The sequence below is a fragment of the Akanthomyces muscarius genome, chromosome 1 (assembly GCF_028009165.1).
Source record: "Akanthomyces muscarius strain Ve6 chromosome 1, whole genome shotgun sequence".
In the NCBI taxonomy this organism is placed as follows: Eukaryota; Fungi; Ascomycota; class Sordariomycetes; order Hypocreales; family Cordycipitaceae; genus Akanthomyces; species Akanthomyces muscarius.
The window spans coordinates 598,512-614,688 of NC_079241.1; the positions used below are offsets into that span (position 1 = coordinate 598,512).

The 16,177-nt window shown below is 53.7% G+C and overlaps 6 protein-coding genes across 6 annotated transcripts; 4 read left to right on the forward strand and 2 right to left on the reverse strand.

Moving 5' to 3' along the window:
- Nucleotides 1–2,447: 2,447 nt before the first annotated feature.
- Nucleotides 2,448–2,828, forward strand: LMH87_005110 (uncharacterized protein; the record flags this gene model as incomplete). Its single annotated transcript, XM_056202768.1, has 1 exon — nt 2,448–2,828. One exon carries the CDS (start codon nt 2,448–2,450, stop codon nt 2,826–2,828), a length of 381 nt encoding a protein of 126 aa, XP_056058291.1.
- Nucleotides 2,829–4,713: 1,885 nt separating this feature from the next.
- Nucleotides 4,714–5,706, forward strand: LMH87_005111 (uncharacterized protein; the record flags this gene model as incomplete). Its single annotated transcript, XM_056202769.1, has 2 exons — nt 4,714–5,412; nt 5,497–5,706. 2 exons carry the CDS (start codon nt 4,714–4,716, stop codon nt 5,704–5,706), a joined length of 909 nt encoding a protein of 302 aa, XP_056058292.1.
- A 319-nt stretch (nt 5,707–6,025) lies between these two features.
- Nucleotides 6,026–6,784, reverse strand: LMH87_005112 (uncharacterized protein; the record flags this gene model as incomplete). The annotated part of the gene is made up of 2 exons (XM_056202770.1): nt 6,026–6,166; nt 6,257–6,784. The coding sequence occupies 2 exons, from the start codon at nt 6,782–6,784 to the stop codon at nt 6,026–6,028; spliced, it is 669 nt and encodes a 222-aa protein (XP_056058293.1).
- Nucleotides 6,785–9,985: 3,201 nt separating this feature from the next.
- On the forward strand, nt 9,986–12,121 carry LMH87_005113 (uncharacterized protein; the record flags this gene model as incomplete). The annotated part of the gene is made up of 4 exons (XM_056202771.1): nt 9,986–10,099; nt 10,551–10,646; nt 10,699–10,775; nt 10,831–12,121. 4 exons carry the CDS (start codon nt 9,986–9,988, stop codon nt 12,119–12,121), a joined length of 1,578 nt encoding a protein of 525 aa, XP_056058294.1.
- A 1,260-nt stretch (nt 12,122–13,381) lies between these two features.
- Nucleotides 13,382–14,701, forward strand: LMH87_005114 (uncharacterized protein; the record flags this gene model as incomplete). The annotated part of the gene is made up of 3 exons (XM_056202772.1): nt 13,382–13,549; nt 13,631–13,845; nt 13,909–14,701. The coding sequence occupies 3 exons, from the start codon at nt 13,382–13,384 to the stop codon at nt 14,699–14,701; spliced, it is 1,176 nt and encodes a 391-aa protein (XP_056058295.1).
- Nucleotides 14,702–15,211: 510 nt separating this feature from the next.
- LMH87_005115 (uncharacterized protein) lies at nt 15,212–15,605 on the reverse strand (the record flags this gene model as incomplete). Its single annotated transcript, XM_056202774.1, has 2 exons — nt 15,212–15,315; nt 15,500–15,605. 2 exons carry the CDS (start codon nt 15,603–15,605, stop codon nt 15,212–15,214), a joined length of 210 nt encoding a protein of 69 aa, XP_056058296.1.
- Between the last annotated feature and the right edge of the window lie 572 nt (nt 15,606–16,177).

Genomic DNA, 16,177 nt, shown 5'->3' on the forward strand with positions numbered 1-16,177 from the left:
CAATAGTGGCCATGTAGCTTTCCTCCCGCATTATTAGATTCATGCTGGCGTGCTGGCGTGCTGGCGTGGAGCGAAAGTGCAGCAATTGTGCCCCTGCTTTGGACATTTAGCAGAACCAACAAACCTTTTTACGCCAAAGTCTGGAGTGTCAAGGGTAATTGGACTCGTATGCAGGACGGCATTGGGCATTCACAGTTCAGCCCTGCGTGGATGCTGCGGCAGAGCACGGTCTCGCTGGATGTGCACGTTCGGCCCGCTCTTGCCTGCCGGGGGGGTTCGTGTTGTAACTTTCAATGGACGTCGACTGAGTCCTCGGCGTAGCTTTATGCCATCTGTAGTTCGTTTCAGGCCTATCGTGTGCTTTGGCATTCGTCTGTACTCGAGATTGCCCACACGTCGTCGAGAGCAATTACGGATGGCATCAATGCGGCCGCTGTCAGTGCCATCTTCAGACAATGCTAGCCCGATGCAGGAATAGGACCAAGCAAGTGTTGCAATGCGGGGAGTTTCTTCTTCTAAATCAAACTAAAAGCATGCAAATTCTCGTGAGTAGAGCAGCGGCCGATTGCGCTGGTGCAATGACACTCTCACCTCAGCAAACCCGAGAGCCCGGTTGATGTCGCATCGCCGACGGAGAGCGTCGTGACTGCTCATCGATCCTGATCTTTCCCCTGTCCACAAAAATAATTTCCGCAAGCAAATGTGCCACTTTTTTCTTTCTGCCTACTTTGCGAGTCATATCATCACCAGTGTCTTGATCGATGCATGTCTCGTCACGCGCCGTGGGGGTTTGAAACAGCATGTCCAAGCGCTCTGAGCGCGCCGAGCCGGGGGCCCTCGGCGAAGAAGCTTGTCAGCTTTGACGCTTTGCTGCACATGTAGTTGAATCAAGCGTGGCATTCCTGGTAAAAGGTGAAGAGGAGAGTGAGGGCTTGGCACGAAAAGTATGGTTGCAGATAATGTTTCACACTTGCTTGGCTCCCTCCGCGACGATGATGAAAACGCCATCTCATCAAAGATGAGGACCTATGGATGGAATCGTCTACGAACCTAATGTAGATCAGAAACGTCTCCCGTCATTTTGTTCGCCAAATTCTAGGCGGACACCCGGGTTCTCTCCAGTCTCGTTTTTCTGCGAAAGCGCCATCGCCCCTCGGCAGTGGTTATTCATTCATGAATCTCGAATGCGTTGAAGCAAAAAAAAGAAAAGAAGAAAGCACTACGCCCAACAAGGAGCAGTCGCCACGAGGCTATTCCAGGGTCAATCGTCTGCACCGCCAAAGGCCGAAAGAAGCAAAACGAAACAGCCAGCACCCATTTGCCGAAGCGCAGGCCAGGCAGTGGCAGGGCTCATCCATCCCTGGAGCGTGATCCCAGTCCCGCGCGACTCGCGGGGCCGTGGAGATTTTTCTTTTTCTTTTCCCATCGAGATAAAACCGCTTCCTTGCAGCCACGCCCACCCCCCCCCCCCTTCTTTCCTTCTCATCAGACCAGAACAAGGAAAAGATGTTTCAGTCCGTGCGAAGGAGAAAAAGGAAAAAAACGCATCGCGAAAATACGATTTGGGAATACTAAAGAAATGGCGCGCAACTATGCAGAACCCTTGTGCCGGCGTGCGCAAATGTACTCCACTGATGGCGTCAAGCCACAGCAACAATGAGGCGCATCAAATCAAATGTTTGAATTTGGGGGCTTTGAATATCGGCAAAGCAAATGAAGAGTGTTTTCTATTGTGTCGCTTGCTGTGGTAGCTAGCACTATGAGTAGAGACTTCATCGAGACACTTGGCTGGCGCCAAGCCGTATGCCTTTTCGCTTTTACTGGTACTCGGCGTGTGTGGCTTCTCGGCAGCCTTGGCGGCTGCTTGTTTCATTGTCTTTTTCTCCGTATATCGAGATGGCATATATTGGATGAATTATCAATTGCGGTGCATCTGCCACCTCTTTATGTCGATGCTACGACGTCTCGTAGTCATTCTCGATCAGTCTTGGACAATTTCCACCCACACAGCATCACGATCAAAGCTTTTAGCTTCTTGTTTTGCAGACGTGGAATGGAGCTATCCTCAACATTGGCTTGACAGACTTGCTCGTGAGTCTCGCGCGGCTGTATGTGACTTTGATGGCGCAACGCGGCGCAAACTTTGATGTTTCTCGTGGCATGCCATTTCTTGTGAATATAAGAGCTTCCCCTAGCAATGGCAAGGAATCCATCATTCTTATAGAATCAACAGCATTACTACTGTGACAATCCGCCACTCTTCGTGCCTCCATCAGACACGCTCTCTCCTTCTCTACGTCGAGTATCGCACACTGACACAATGGAAAATCAACCTCCCAATCCCTAACCTGCCCTCCATCCCAGCGCCCATGAGCCTGTCCCCCCGGTGGCCCCCTCCCGTTCCGGATCCCTCTTCGCCTACCCGTTCCCCTTTGCCCAACCTAAGCATGCTCGGTATCGGGCTGGCGTTTGACCCAGGCGCCAGCCATCTAGACCCCTTCTTCGATCCTCACTGCGCGATGAGCCGGAGAGACATAGGGCAGGACCTTTCGGTGGTGCCGTTTGCAGCGGTTCCGGACCTGATGAGTTTTAACTTGCGGCGGGTGTTCAAGGCCCTGCCGCTCGACGAGCAAGTTCTCAGATCGTTTGCCCTGGACAGCTTTCCAGAGCCCAGAGCCGCAATTGTCATGCTCAGGGGACGAGAGGTCATGATGCGGCGCACCGAGGCCGTGGTCTCTGATCTGGGGCTCCCGCGTCCTCAAGACAGCAGCATTTTGGCATGGATGCCCGACGGGCACATCATCGGCACGGAGCCCATGCCGCTGTGATGGCGGCTGAAAGAGATGCTCAAGTACAGCATCCCTGGGTTGAGCTGGACGGGGTAAGCACGGGCTTCATCAGGCCAGAGCTTTATGTCATTGAGACTTTCAATCTGTTGTCTCTGTACATGAGGCAAATTTATGCCATAATCAAGATTGTTGCCGAATGTTATCCCCAACGGGGGGGGCCAGTCAAGCAAGTCTAGATTGTAATCAGCTCGACGACGGGACGTTTGGCTAACAATAGGGAAAATGCAGTGACGGATGCTCATCGGGCTCAGAGCTATGCTTAAATGGCTGCCGCATTTGCTTAGGCCGGCACTGGAGCGGTCCTTGGTAATAGAATGAGCCGAGGCGATGATCCATCAACACCAGATACGCGGATTACAGGCCCGCGCTGCCAGTATTACCGTCATTACAGTCCGAGTCCAGCGGCTGCACCTCCGGAGCGCCGGCTGCCCTGTGCTTCTTCCACGTTGAAACTGGTCCTAGGTTCTCTATTCCAGACTATCGTCTCTCATCTCCGCCTTCTCTCCCCTGCCAAGGGTAATGTGGGTGGACACTTGCGCAGCCTCGTCTCAAAAAGTGTTCAGTTCATAATACCTCGAGCGCGGCCATTCTTTTCGCTCCGCCTCCGGATTCACTTCCCATCGCAGTATAATTTAGCGTCAGGGGTTGACTTATGGACTCGGCCGGGGGGGAGGGGTGCGGAAACGAGTCAGTGGGGGTGCCGAGGCTGCTGCATGACGGACCAAGTGTAGTGTAGATCATTCATGTGTCTGTGAGCGTTTTACAAATTCTTTTGGCTGGGAATTGATTGATGAGTTTGTTGGGATTTTGTAGTGCCGTTCTCTCAAGGTCATGTTTTTGGGGTGCAAAGCGATGTGCTTGGGCGGCTTTTGATGCGTGTCCTCTGCAGGGAGAAAGTTGTGGCTGCATCCATCGAACCACCCACCCATTGTAAGAAATAAACTGAAAATCTCGTATGATCCCTTTTTATGCTTTTTTTAGATTTGTGTCCGAAGGAACCTTCCTAGGAGTAAATGCAGCATTGCACCCTAATCCACGGGTAAGGGATCCCGCACGGCTCGGTAAAAGCTTATCCTTCACAATGGGAACAGTAGCTTATTTCACACCGGAGGCCGACCCGGGTTCCTTTCTTCCCATTGAGATTTTTATATTGGATTGACTTTGTTCGTCATGTAACTGAGAATTCGTGCTCGCTTGGTGTTCGTAGTGCTCGTGGTGTCACAATCGGCTTTCACCACAGCACTCCGTGAAGCGGTCGGCTTCACATCTCTGCGCGGAGAGATGCCGGATTAGATTCGGCTCGTTTTCGTATATGATACCTACGCCTAACCCTATTTCTGATAGGCGGCGCCGTTTACTTCACCGAACCTAGGTGGAAAGGGCCATTCCACCTTTGGCAGGGTAGCCGGTGTTTGCCTTACTTCTCGGCGAGCAGTGTAGGGTAGGCAGCGTTCGCGATGGGAAATGGACTGATGGCACTGAACGTTGGGCTAATCGACGAACTTGAACCGGCCATGATATTCTTGTGTCCAGTTTGTCGAAAGTTTCAAATTCAACTTGAGCTTCTGGAAGCTTCTTGCCAACCGTCGAGAGGCACTGGCCTTGTTCATCCTATGGTTACACAGTCGCCATGATTTTACCCCACCACGACAGCCATGCTTCATCCCACTTCAACTGTTTTCCGCCAAGAGCATCAACTGTTCAAGATTTACAATCTGCAGCAGCTGCGCCAAATCAAATTGATACTTACACCATCACATTATCTCTTCAAGCCTTGAGACATCCACAGCAGTAGCGTCGGGACCGCACCCCGCGACACTAATACTCAGAAAAAAAGCTCAATATCCAACAACCCATCACCACCATGGCGGCACCGCTGGTATCAGCCTTCCAGCTCGCGCGCGATGCTCGCCTGCCGGCACCCTCCACCATCAAGGTCAAGAATCTACACGCCACGATCCAAGGTCCGCAGGACGCATGGGGCCGACCCGACAGGCCGCAGCCCATTGCCATCTCGGCCGCCGTCTCGCTCGACGCGCCATTCGGCGCGTCCTCCGCCACGGACACCGTCGCCACGGACACTGTCCACTACGGCCTCTTGAGCAAGGCAATCCTGTCCATCCTCGCCACAGCCGCGCCCATCCGGAGCCTGCGCCACCTGCTGGACACGATGTGGACGGAGATGACGGGCTTTGACTCGCGCGGACGACGGGATGTCCGCGCGGGCGCGGCGGAGGCGAGACAGCCGCCGTTTCTTCACTTTGCGCAGCTGCGGGCGCTGGAGATCACGTTGCATCTGCCGAAAGCGACGCTGCTTGGCGATGGCGTCGGCCTGACGGTGGCGGGAGGCTTCGAGGCGGCGGCAGACGGTGAAGCGTCGGTGAAATCAGTCATGCGTCAGAGCGCAGTGTCGCTCAAGATTCATGGTCTGCGGGTCCCGACGCTCATCGGCGTGAATAGCAATGAGAGGCTGGCTAAGCAGGTCGTGATTGCGAGCGTGGAGATTGACAGACTGGAGGATGACCTAGACATCTACTCCGAGCTGGAACAAGTCATCGTTAAGGTATGCTGCCAAGTCTTAACGTCACGGACAACATCCCTTTATAACTCTGGAGTTTGCCTTTATTAACCACTTTTACTCCTTCAGGTCATGTCGGACTCTTCGTATGAGACTCTCGAAGCGCTCGGGAGGCATCTCACAGCAGCCATCTCGACGCACCTGCATGCCCAGCACGCGCCGTCTCGCGATGGCGCCGGATGGGATATTCGCATTTCGCTGGAGAAGCCCATCGCGGTGCCTCTTGCAGACGCGGCTTGTGTGGAGATGAGCACCAACACGAAGGACGTACCAACCTGAGAAAGATGAGTCTGCAAAATGAAATGGGTATTAAAAACATCTAAGAAAGGATAGGGTCTCTGGAGACGCACTGAATATAAATCTAAAGACTAGCATACAACGAGTAAGCTTAAAAAGGACAGATGAGACTACGTCTAAAGCCTGTCCTGGATATGAGAAGAAAAAAGCAAAATCTCGCTGTCTAATGGTTTCATGTCACATAAATTACAATAAAAACAAAGTCAAAGTAGAAAAACTGTCCCTCGGTGAGCACATGCACACGATTTTGTGGGCGACAAAAGGCAAACGCCCATTGCCCAAGATTGAAGCCGCCCGCGCGCTAAACAAACTTGTTGCACTGGGGAATGTCGCCGTTGGTCACCTGGCGGATAAAGTCGGGATCAGGATCGAAGAGCATGACGTGAAAATGCTCGACGGCATGGATAGACTTGAGAGCGGCCCAGTTCTTGAACCACATGACCTGTTGGGGTCAGTACATGTCGCGATACGGACCAACATTCACGACATTTGAAGCAGAGCGGCGCAGAAAGGCGGGAGCATAGAAACTTACATGACCCTCCGGCATCTTGGAGCGAAACGTCTTGGTGACGTAGCCTTCGATCTCGGCGCGGGCCGTGTCCGTCAGGTCGCCGGTGGTGTTGTTGGCGACGAGCTCAAACTTGGTCCAGACGACAAGGTGGATGATGCGCGAATCGAGGCCGTACGGCCAGTCGTTGTACAGCACCTTGTAGTCGTCGGCAAACTCAAAGGGCCTGCCGCGAGGCCGCACGGGCGCCGTCCAGCGCAGGCGCTCGTTGAGGACAAAGTCGGCAATGGTGCCGTGGCGCTGCGCGGTGCGGTAGGTGAACTCCTTGTAGCGGCGCAGCTGCGAGGGAACGCGCTGGAAGCGCTCGAGGCGGTTGGTGGTGACGATGCGGGTGACGTCGGCCCAGGGAAGGATCTCGTAGGCCGAATCGGGCGTGGACACGCCCATTAGGTCCTTGGGGTTGAGGCCGCGCAGGAACTCGGGGCAGTCAGGGCTGCGGTCCCGCTCGGGGACGTTGACGTGCCAAAAGGGAACGACGTCGAGAGAGCCCATGGTCGCTGGTGAGTGTGTTCGCGAAAGGATGAATAAAAGATTATTTTCTCTAGTCGCAGATGAGCTCTAGTCGTTTTTGGTGCTTTCTGACGAGATGTCGAACAGTCGACTTCGAATCCTTTATATGCTGTCGATGAGCGCGTAAATTTTGCGATACACTGAGGGTAGGCTTGAGGGCGTTGACGGCCTGGGCGCGGGCGGCGTTGCGGGATTGCCTATTTCGTACACACGGCCCAACAACCGAGCGAAGTGAGGTTGGCGCAAGCCTTGTGGGAGGAGCAGCAGCAGCAGCCAAATAAGGGTTTCGTATGAAGAGAAGAAGAGAAGTCGCAAGCCTGCAAAACAGAGAGTTTTCGCACCGGTGAAGAAGAAGAAGAAGAAGAAAAGGAAAAGAGACAAAGGTCAGACGCGGTCGGGGGGAACGGAAGGCAGGTCCATCTTATCCAGTGTTCCGGTCCACGATGCAAAGGTAGAATGCTTACTGGTCAGGCGGAGTTGCGGCGTCTATTACAAAAAGAGAAGTATAGTCTGCGGGTTTGTATGGCTAGTGGTTGGAGAGTTCCGTTCTAATGGCCGCAATGCTGCGACCGATTGAGTCATGGAGCCTTCCAACGGCAAAGTCTGTTTTCCTACTGGTAGTTGAGGTGAGCCTGCGAAATAGTGACCACGCCGGCGCGCCGCCTTGTGTCATGCCACGCCCGGAGGTAGGGGCCGGGCGGATGCAACGTTGTGGCCAGGCTGGGGAAGCTCTCTGGCATGGAAGGATGGGGATGGGGCGGGGAGACATGGGCGAGAAGGATTGGCCAACGGGCGGATAAGCACTGGGGGAAGTCTATTATTCGCCAGGCCAGGCCAGGCACTGACAAAGAAAAGTTTCCGCCGAATAGTTGGTGGAAATATGCTCGATCACTGATTGTTGCTCTCGTGCTGGCACTTGGCCACTTCCGGCGCCGGACGGGCGGCGCTGGCGACCACATGCACTGAACGAGAACCCTTCTGGGTGGTTTTATGGAAGCCTTTTCGAACGTGTGTTGCGATGGGCCAACGTTAATGATTAGTTCGTTCTGCAGCGCCGGCGCCACGCCAGCTTCTGCTGTCACGGCAAGTGGAAGCGGTCATTATGCCTCAGACGAGGGCTTTTCCGTGATTGTCATACAACACGATATCTTGCATGCCTCGCTGCTCCATAGCATTATCAGCCGCAGTCATGTGTTGAAGGAGCAGCTTACTTGACTTTTTGTTCTTGTACCCAAAGGCCGCCACTTTCTTATTTTACGGCGGCTCCGTCCGGCTTGCCTCAATATCGCCTAGTGCCATCGAGCAAGAAGAAACTGGGTGGCCTCAGTAGCCTGCCGCCGCCAGTGGGCATGTTCGGACCTGTGAACCGGCGCATGGTCTGCGACAGCCTGCAGGAATGCAAGACACAGACGGCTTCCACCACGCCGCGCACTGGTCAGTTTTGGGGGAGCTCTCGCCGTAGGCTGGCCCCAGACATCATGGTGTTGAGCCAATACCGGCCCCACGTGGAGGGCAGGCAAAGAGCCGACTCGCTGCGTAGTTGGAGATGATGCTTTTGATGAGAAGAACAAACGTAACTGGCCTTGTCAAGGAATCGTTAATGTACGGTGACGTTTCTGTGATGTGTAACGAGAGACAGCTCAGCAGGGTTGGCGTCTTTATGATGGCGGATCTTTGGAAGCCATGGTTGTCCAGGCGCTCTCCGACAGAAGCGGCTGTAGCCCGCGCATTGTGCTCTTGTGAATGAATTACTGCTAAATGCCCCATCCACTATATGTGCTTAGATCTTGAACCAGCGGATCAAGGAGCTACCTTGGTGGGCTGGGACAATGCTGCGAGGCGAGTGGCAAACGGTGCGGGATGGAGAGAATAGGTCGCATCACGGCGAGTGATGCAGATCGGTTCCCGGTGGCTGGAGGACCAAGGCTGAGCAAGCACAGCTGAAGGGGCGAATGAGTCTGGACATTTAGGTAGTTTCATTGGTCCTTTCCAGGTTTAGAAGGGTAAATATTCAGGCAGAATTTTCTCGTCTTGGGACGATGGCTGTGCGAACAAAAGCCAAAGCGATGGGTAGGCAAACGGCAACAATGATAATACTGGAGGAGCGGCATTTGCAGCGCACTTAGTTAGCACCAATCTACGGCGGTCGGTTTTCACGCTAACAGTGCTAAAAGCCCACGGCGAGGTCAGCGTTGGGGGCAACAATCGGTCATCTCCAGTGGCTGGTGCAGTTTTTTCTCTTAGCTCGCCACTAACCATATCTCTCGCTGCAGAAAGATTTTTTCTCCTCTGCCTTGTTTATGCGAGCTTGCTGCAAGCCACATGTCGCCTCCAGCTCTCTCGTAGGTTAGTGCTCATCGCAAGTGCGGAGACCGATTGACAATAGCAGCAAGCGAGAGAGTGAAAAAAAAATTAATTCTGTTGAGACTGATGAGGGAATTGACGCTGGCCAAATTTACTGGTACAAACCCCTAACTGCTCCGATGTCTAATGAAAGCAAGCCAAAGACAGGACGCCAGCCGGGCAGTGCCCGGCCAATGCGCAGATTGAACAGACATGGGACGTAGTTCTAATGAGAAATTGGCCTATTGTTAGGTAGAGAAGGAAACGGGGATGTTGTGGTAGGGGATGCGCTGGTCTGTATACCTAGGTAGGTAGGTAGGTAGGTACTGATAGGCAGTGCCCGTGGTAGCCTGTAGGTAAGGGCAAGGTAGCTCTCGACAGAGGCAGCATCGTATATAGACCGAGAGAATCGCCGCCACGCACAACGAACAAAGACCTCGATCTTCGAGCTACAACGAAATTTGCCATTTTGATTCCAATCCTCATATTCGAAAACGACAACCTCTGCCGTCTTGCCATCTGCCCGCGCCTCGTAAACCAACGGCAGGGACACGCTGCCGCCTCATTTGCTGCCAACAGGGGAAGCTCCAACCACCCCGCTGCCCTCATCGAACTGGTCAACCAGCCCCGCCTTTGGTCTGGTCGCCCCTTTCGCCTCTCTTGTTTCTCTGCCATTACAACAACTCTTCCTGGTCTCTTGTTTAATTAAAACTGACCTTGCTGCTCATATTCCTCTCTCTCTTCTGCTCTCTCTCCCTCTGCCTCGATTGCACCGGACCTCGCCCCTCGACCGAATCGATCCCGCCTACCACCTTGCCGTACTACCAACGCTTCTCCATCATGGCGGAAGCTATCAAGAGTGCTCTCCCCTCCCACCTCCGTCCTGCCGCCGGCAAGGACGAGGAAAGCAATGGCTCCGAGAAGCGTCACCATGGCAAGACTCGTAGCCACATGGTAAGCTTCCCCCGCCCATGATTCATAGCCCCAAAACTCCTCGTCACTGCACTCGCCCGGCCGTGTCGTCGCTATCCCAGTCACCGCTGTGCTACGCGCCAGCCCGACAAGAGTCCAGGATAGCCTCACCGTTGGCAACGGCCCGCACTCTTTCCCGATCAACGTGGGACATGTCCGCAGCCACCAGTGATGCTTGACGCTAGAAATGCCTACGATGACGAGATCCTCTTGGGCTGTGTCGCATTTAATAACTGGCAGGTGAAGAACCAGGGCATTCTCTGAGGTTGCACCTTCATGTCACTGGAGGACAGCTCTCCGCTACGTAGAGCAGGCTGCGCCACCATGGCTGTCTAATACACACTGCTACTACCAGGCCTCCTTCCTTCTTTCACTATCAACACAACTCACAACTGTCCTCATCATGGAAACCCAATTAACTAATCGCCTCCAGGCCTTTGAGAACACCTCGACCAATGTCGCCGCTGCCCAGATGCGCAATGCCCTCACAAACCTTGCTGAGACTGTCGAGGACCCCAAGCAGAAGAAGGTATGTTCCACGCCTATCTACAGCATTGTCGTTCGTTGCTAACCAGTTCAAGCTCTTCGAAACCGAGATGGATAACTTCTTCGCCCTCTTCCGCCGCTACTTGAACGACAAGGCCAAGGGCAACGCCGTGTAAGCAGCACTTTGCTCCCCCCCTCCACCCACACACGAGTCTAACATTGCCTAGTGACTGGGACCGTATCCGCCCCCCTGCTGCCGGTCAGGTCGTCGACTACGAGGACCTCGCCAACTCTGAGTCGGTCCAGTTCCTCAACAAGCTTGCTGTTCTCAAGCTCAATGGTGGTCTCGGCACCTCCATGGGCTGCGTTGGCCCCAAGTCTGTCATCGAGGTCCGTGATGGCATGTCCTTCCTCGACCTTTCCGTCCGTCAGATCGAGTTCCTCAACCGCACATACGACGTCAACGTCCCCTTCCTCCTCATGAACTCGTTCAACACCAACGACGACACCGCAGCCATCATCAAGAAGTACGAGGGCCACAACGTCGATATCCTCACCTTCAACCAGTCCCGCTACCCCAGAATCTTCAAGGATTCCCAGCTTCCCGTCCCCAGCAACTACAACTCATCCATCAGCGAGTGGTACCCTCCTGGCCATGGTGATGTCTTCGAGTCTCTCTACAACTCTGGCATTCTCGACCAGCTCCTTGAGCGCGGCATAGAAATCATCTTCCTCTCCAACGTTGACAACCTGGGTGCCGTCGTTGACCTGCGCATTCTCCAGCACATGATGGAGACCAAGGCTGAGTACATCATGGAACTCACCAACAAGACCAAGGCCGATGTCAAGGGTGGCACCATTATCGACTACGATGGCTCTGTCCGTCTGCTCGAAATTGCCCAGGTCCCCAAGGAGCATGTCAACGACTTCAAGTCGATCAAGAAGTTCAAGTACTTCAACACCAACAACATCTGGCTCAACCTCCGTGCCATCAAGCGCGTTGTCGAGAACAACGAGCTGGAGATGGAGATTATCCCCAACGCCAAGACCATCCCTGGCGATAAGAAGGGCGAGTCTGACATTTCTATTATGCAGCTCGAGACTGCTGTCGGTGCCGCCATTCGCCACTTCAACAACGCCCACGGTGTCAACGTCCCCCGCCGTCGCTTCCTCCCCGTCAAGACCTGCTCGGACCTTATGCTGGTCAAGTCGGATCTCTACACTCTCAAGCACGGTCAGCTGCAGATGAGCGCCAACCGCTTCGGCGACGCCCCTCTTATCAAGCTCGGCAGCGACTTCAAGAAGGTTTCCGACTTCCAGAAGCACATTCCCTCCATCCCCAAGGTTCTCGAGCTGGACCATCTTACCATTACTGGTGCTGTGAACTTGGGCCGTGGCGTTACCCTCAAGGGTACCGTCATTATTGTGGCCACCGAGGGCAGCACCATTGATATCCCTCCTGGCTCTATCCTTGAAAACGTTGTCGTCCAGGGCTCGCTCCGTTTGCTTGAGCATTAAGCGACTACTTGTTGTTTGCTGCAAAGCAACACAAAAACAGAATATCCACAGCGGGAACTTGCCCGCCAAACACGAGTGCCCGAGGCTACAAATAATTTAAAAAAAAAACATCAATTCTACATGGTATAAGCGTTTGCGGAAGGGGCGGACCAGGTCAAGGCATGTCATCCTCGAGCGATGCGGAGGAGACTTTTCATTTTCTCAGGAGCCAAGTTGTTTTGCGAGTCGACGGGCTCGGGCGCAGTACTGTATCTATTTAATATGTTTGTCCGTAGAATGAAGGACACGCCATTTTTGTCGAATATTGATACGCCAAGTCCGTACTACAGATTACGGATGAATTTGATATATGAAGTACTTAGAGATATGTGGTTCCAAAATTGTCAGGCAAAAGCCAGACTCGGCGAGGTAGACGCGGCCGATGGCTACTTGCGGCGCGCCATCATGCATCAAGATAGGCTCAGCCCAGGTTGGCACACAATCCACCCACCATCTTCCGTTTTCGCCATGTATCACAAACGTCCCGTGCCGGTAACCGCCCACCTCCCAGTTGAAACAGTCTCACAGCATCTATTTCGGTGCCAAAGATATGGCGGCGGCTATTCTTGCTTGAGCAACACGCATTCCAATACTAACTAGCCGAACCCGGCAGCTAGTTCCAGGCAGGGATGAACCCCTAAAGTGGCGCCCCCCTGGGATTGATTAGGGTGTTATTGTTCGATATCCATGTTTTCCTGCCGCCGCCGTCTCTCACATCTTTCAAAGGAAAAAAAGAAGAAAAAAAAATAGAAAGGGGTGTCTCGAATCCTTCTTTTTTTCTGAAACAATGAAGAAGCTCTGCATCGGCACGGTCTCTGTCCTTTCGCTCCCCTCCAACCCTCCTGGCCTCCGTCCTGGTTGCCTGGTTTAGGTAAAGCGCGGAAATGCGGGCACCCAAGACGGCTTGAGCAGAAGCGCCATGTAAATCATCTCTTGATTGGAACCACCCACTCCCGACCGGAGCGTAGTTCTTTTCTCTTCTTCACCCCTTCTTTTTTTTGTCTTGTCTGGCGGCGAGCAGTTAGACCGTCGATACCCTTTCTCCTTCCTGCTTTCCCTTGTACTATTACTTGCTCTCTTTCTGCTTGCACCTTTCCCCTCCCATCGGCATTTTGCACGAGCTGTCGCACGCAAGAAAGCCGGGTACACAGGCTCTGCGGCGCGCGCGATAAGGAGACGGGCACCACCAGTACGCGCGCCAAGAAAGACAAAAACGATACCATGATCCAGCAATTATGTTTCCGGCGGCCGCTGTGGACGCTTCTGGCGGCCATTTTCACTCTCATATTCTTCTTTACCCTGACCAGCAAGGCGCCGCTGAGCAGTTCAGGCCTTGGGCGGCTACGCCAGCACGGCGCAATCGACAACATCAAGAATGCGACATTGGGGGTACGTCCAGCTTCTGCACTGGGGGTGTTTGCATCCCCAAAGGGCACACAGCGCCACTAACATGTCTTCTTTTGCGCACAGTTTGAAAAAATCTTTGTCGTGGGCCTCCCGGAGAGAACGGACCGCCGCGACGGCTTGACCTTTCAGGCGGACCTCAGCAACCTCCAGATCGAATTTATCGACGGCGTCAAGGGCGATCAAATTGCTAAAAAGGCCGTTCCCGTGGACGAAGGTGGCCTCAAAATCAAGCCGGCCGAGATTGGCTGCTGGCGAGGGCACATGAATGCCATTGTTGAGTATGTGTCGTCACTTGCGAGCTTCAAACTGTCGTTGGGCGACGGGCGCTAACCTTGGCATAGGATGATTCGCCAGAACCTGACATCTGTTCTGATCCTTGAAGACGATTCCGACTGGGACGTTCGAATCCACGAACAGCTGCGTGATTTTGCCTTGTCGACACGAGCTCTCACTCAGCCACTTGCTGGCTCTTCCCCAAACTCGCCGTCCTACGCCGACCCCACGTTCCTCGATCCGTCCCAGCCCGACCCTCGCGAGATCTCATTTGATAGCCTTCCAAATACTGTTCTACCGCGCCATTCGCCCTATGGCGACGATTGGGACCTTCTCTGGGTCGGCAATTGCGGTCTGCACTTCCCTTTTCCGGCCTCTGAAACGATTGCAAAAGGACGCGTCATTCACCGCGATGATAAGACGGTGGCGCCCAAGGACAACCTCTGGTCCATCAACAAGCCGTTTACGCTCAAGGAAGATTACCCCGCGCACACGCGCGCCGTGTCGCATGCCCAGGAAGGCGTTTGTACATTGGGCTATGCGCTGAGCCATCGTGGGGCGAGGCGCATCATGCAGGAAGTCGCGCTGAAGCCTGTGACCGACGCCTACGACATCCTACTTCGATTCTTTTGCGAAGGCACGCATGGCAGGAAAAAGGGAGTCTGCCTTGCGCCGCAGCCGCCCTACTTCCATCACCACAGACCTGCTGGCCCAATGGCTGCGATGAGTGACATTGGAGATCATGAGGGTGAATTTAGAAAACAGCCCATGACGGACATGGTTCGTTGGAGCGTTCGATTAAATTCCGATCTGATCATAGACGGCCGCACGGACTATGTCGAACAGTACCCAGATCAATAATCTGAGGGAGCTAGTGTTCTGCATTATCATGACCTCCTTTGACCTTGCGTTTATTAAGGCTCACTGATGGGTTATTGTATATTCCAAGTTGCTCGAGTATTAGTTATAATTATTGGCATGACCTAGCTGTGGGCGGTTTGGTTCGCGAGTTGCGGCGCTGAAGGCACAGTCTTGTTCTTCTCCCTTTTCTAATAGCATTATTGACAACGATCGGTGCGTGTTGGCTGTGTCGAAACTATAACGATAATATCCATCCTTGATTATTCAAAATGTGTGAATCCTGATTTGAGTCATGATAATGTTACTGTCGCGCATGTGTCTCAACACGCAACATTGCCCATGATTGTTGGTGCCGGAGAAGCGGGCAGGTTAGCCGGATCGGATCTACTGATGCTGGATTGTGCTCATTCGCAATCAAGATCGCGTAGTTGTTGAGGATTCGATTAGCAAAAAGCCCCGCACCTTTCTCTATCAGGTTCCGCCGACTGATTGACGAGCTGCGACTGGTGTTTAGGACAAAATGGGAGATCTCTCTTTTCGTTCCCTCTTCGAATTCGAAGTGACAGAAGGAACAGCGTGCCCGGGTGCCGCGACAAGGACCCAATTTCGAGATGCTGTGAGCGGGACGCCCAGGGTCAGCCTGGTCTTGGAGAGCAAAGCAGTTACAGGGGCCCCGGCCGAACAGGAGGATTATTGCCTTTTCCCCTGTTTGGTAAATGATCTTGCGGGGCACTCTGTACTTCGTACTGTACGTTCAATTATGTTGCAAGCACACTTTTCCTCGTGCTATCGTCGTACCTTCTTCGTTGTTTGTTTCTGCAATCTGTGTTGCAGATGCTGTGAGACCAGTGGATAGAAACGCAATACTTTCAGTTACCACCCTGCTGGCCAAGACAACCTCCATTACCTGTGAAATGGCGAGGCCCAGATTTGGGTGGCGCGCTATTACTTGGCATGAGGAATAGAGGCCCACAGACTGCCTTACGTTGCCTGCTCGCGGGTGGCCCGAGGCGAGGAAAATGTGCAGAGCTCTGGAGGCCAATTTCGGTTCGAAAGGATTCATGAGGTATCATGACGCTAGGCTGCAGCCAGTTTAGTCGTGCGCCTCGTGGGCCGAGCTTCGTGTGCATGCACGACGAGCTACCCCAATCTCCAGTTTCGTTAGCGGACTGCAACAACGTTGATGATTGGAAGCGGCGGAAGAAAGAAGACGAAAAAAAAAAAAGGCGCAAGCGAGACGCAGGTTCGAGCCCAGGGAGGGACAATAGCCGCGAGACGGGCTAGCGGATCGATTCCAGCAGATTTCAATGTTGCCCGCAGCGGATTGTGATGGCTAACGCGGTGTTTGTGTGGGAGGTAAAGGATGGAGATGTACAAGTGACATGGGCAGCCACCACGGCAAGGACGGCTCGCCACTCGACCAACCAGCATATGCTCAGCGCCCTCGCCCAGAATATTTTGCCCGTCATCAGTCTG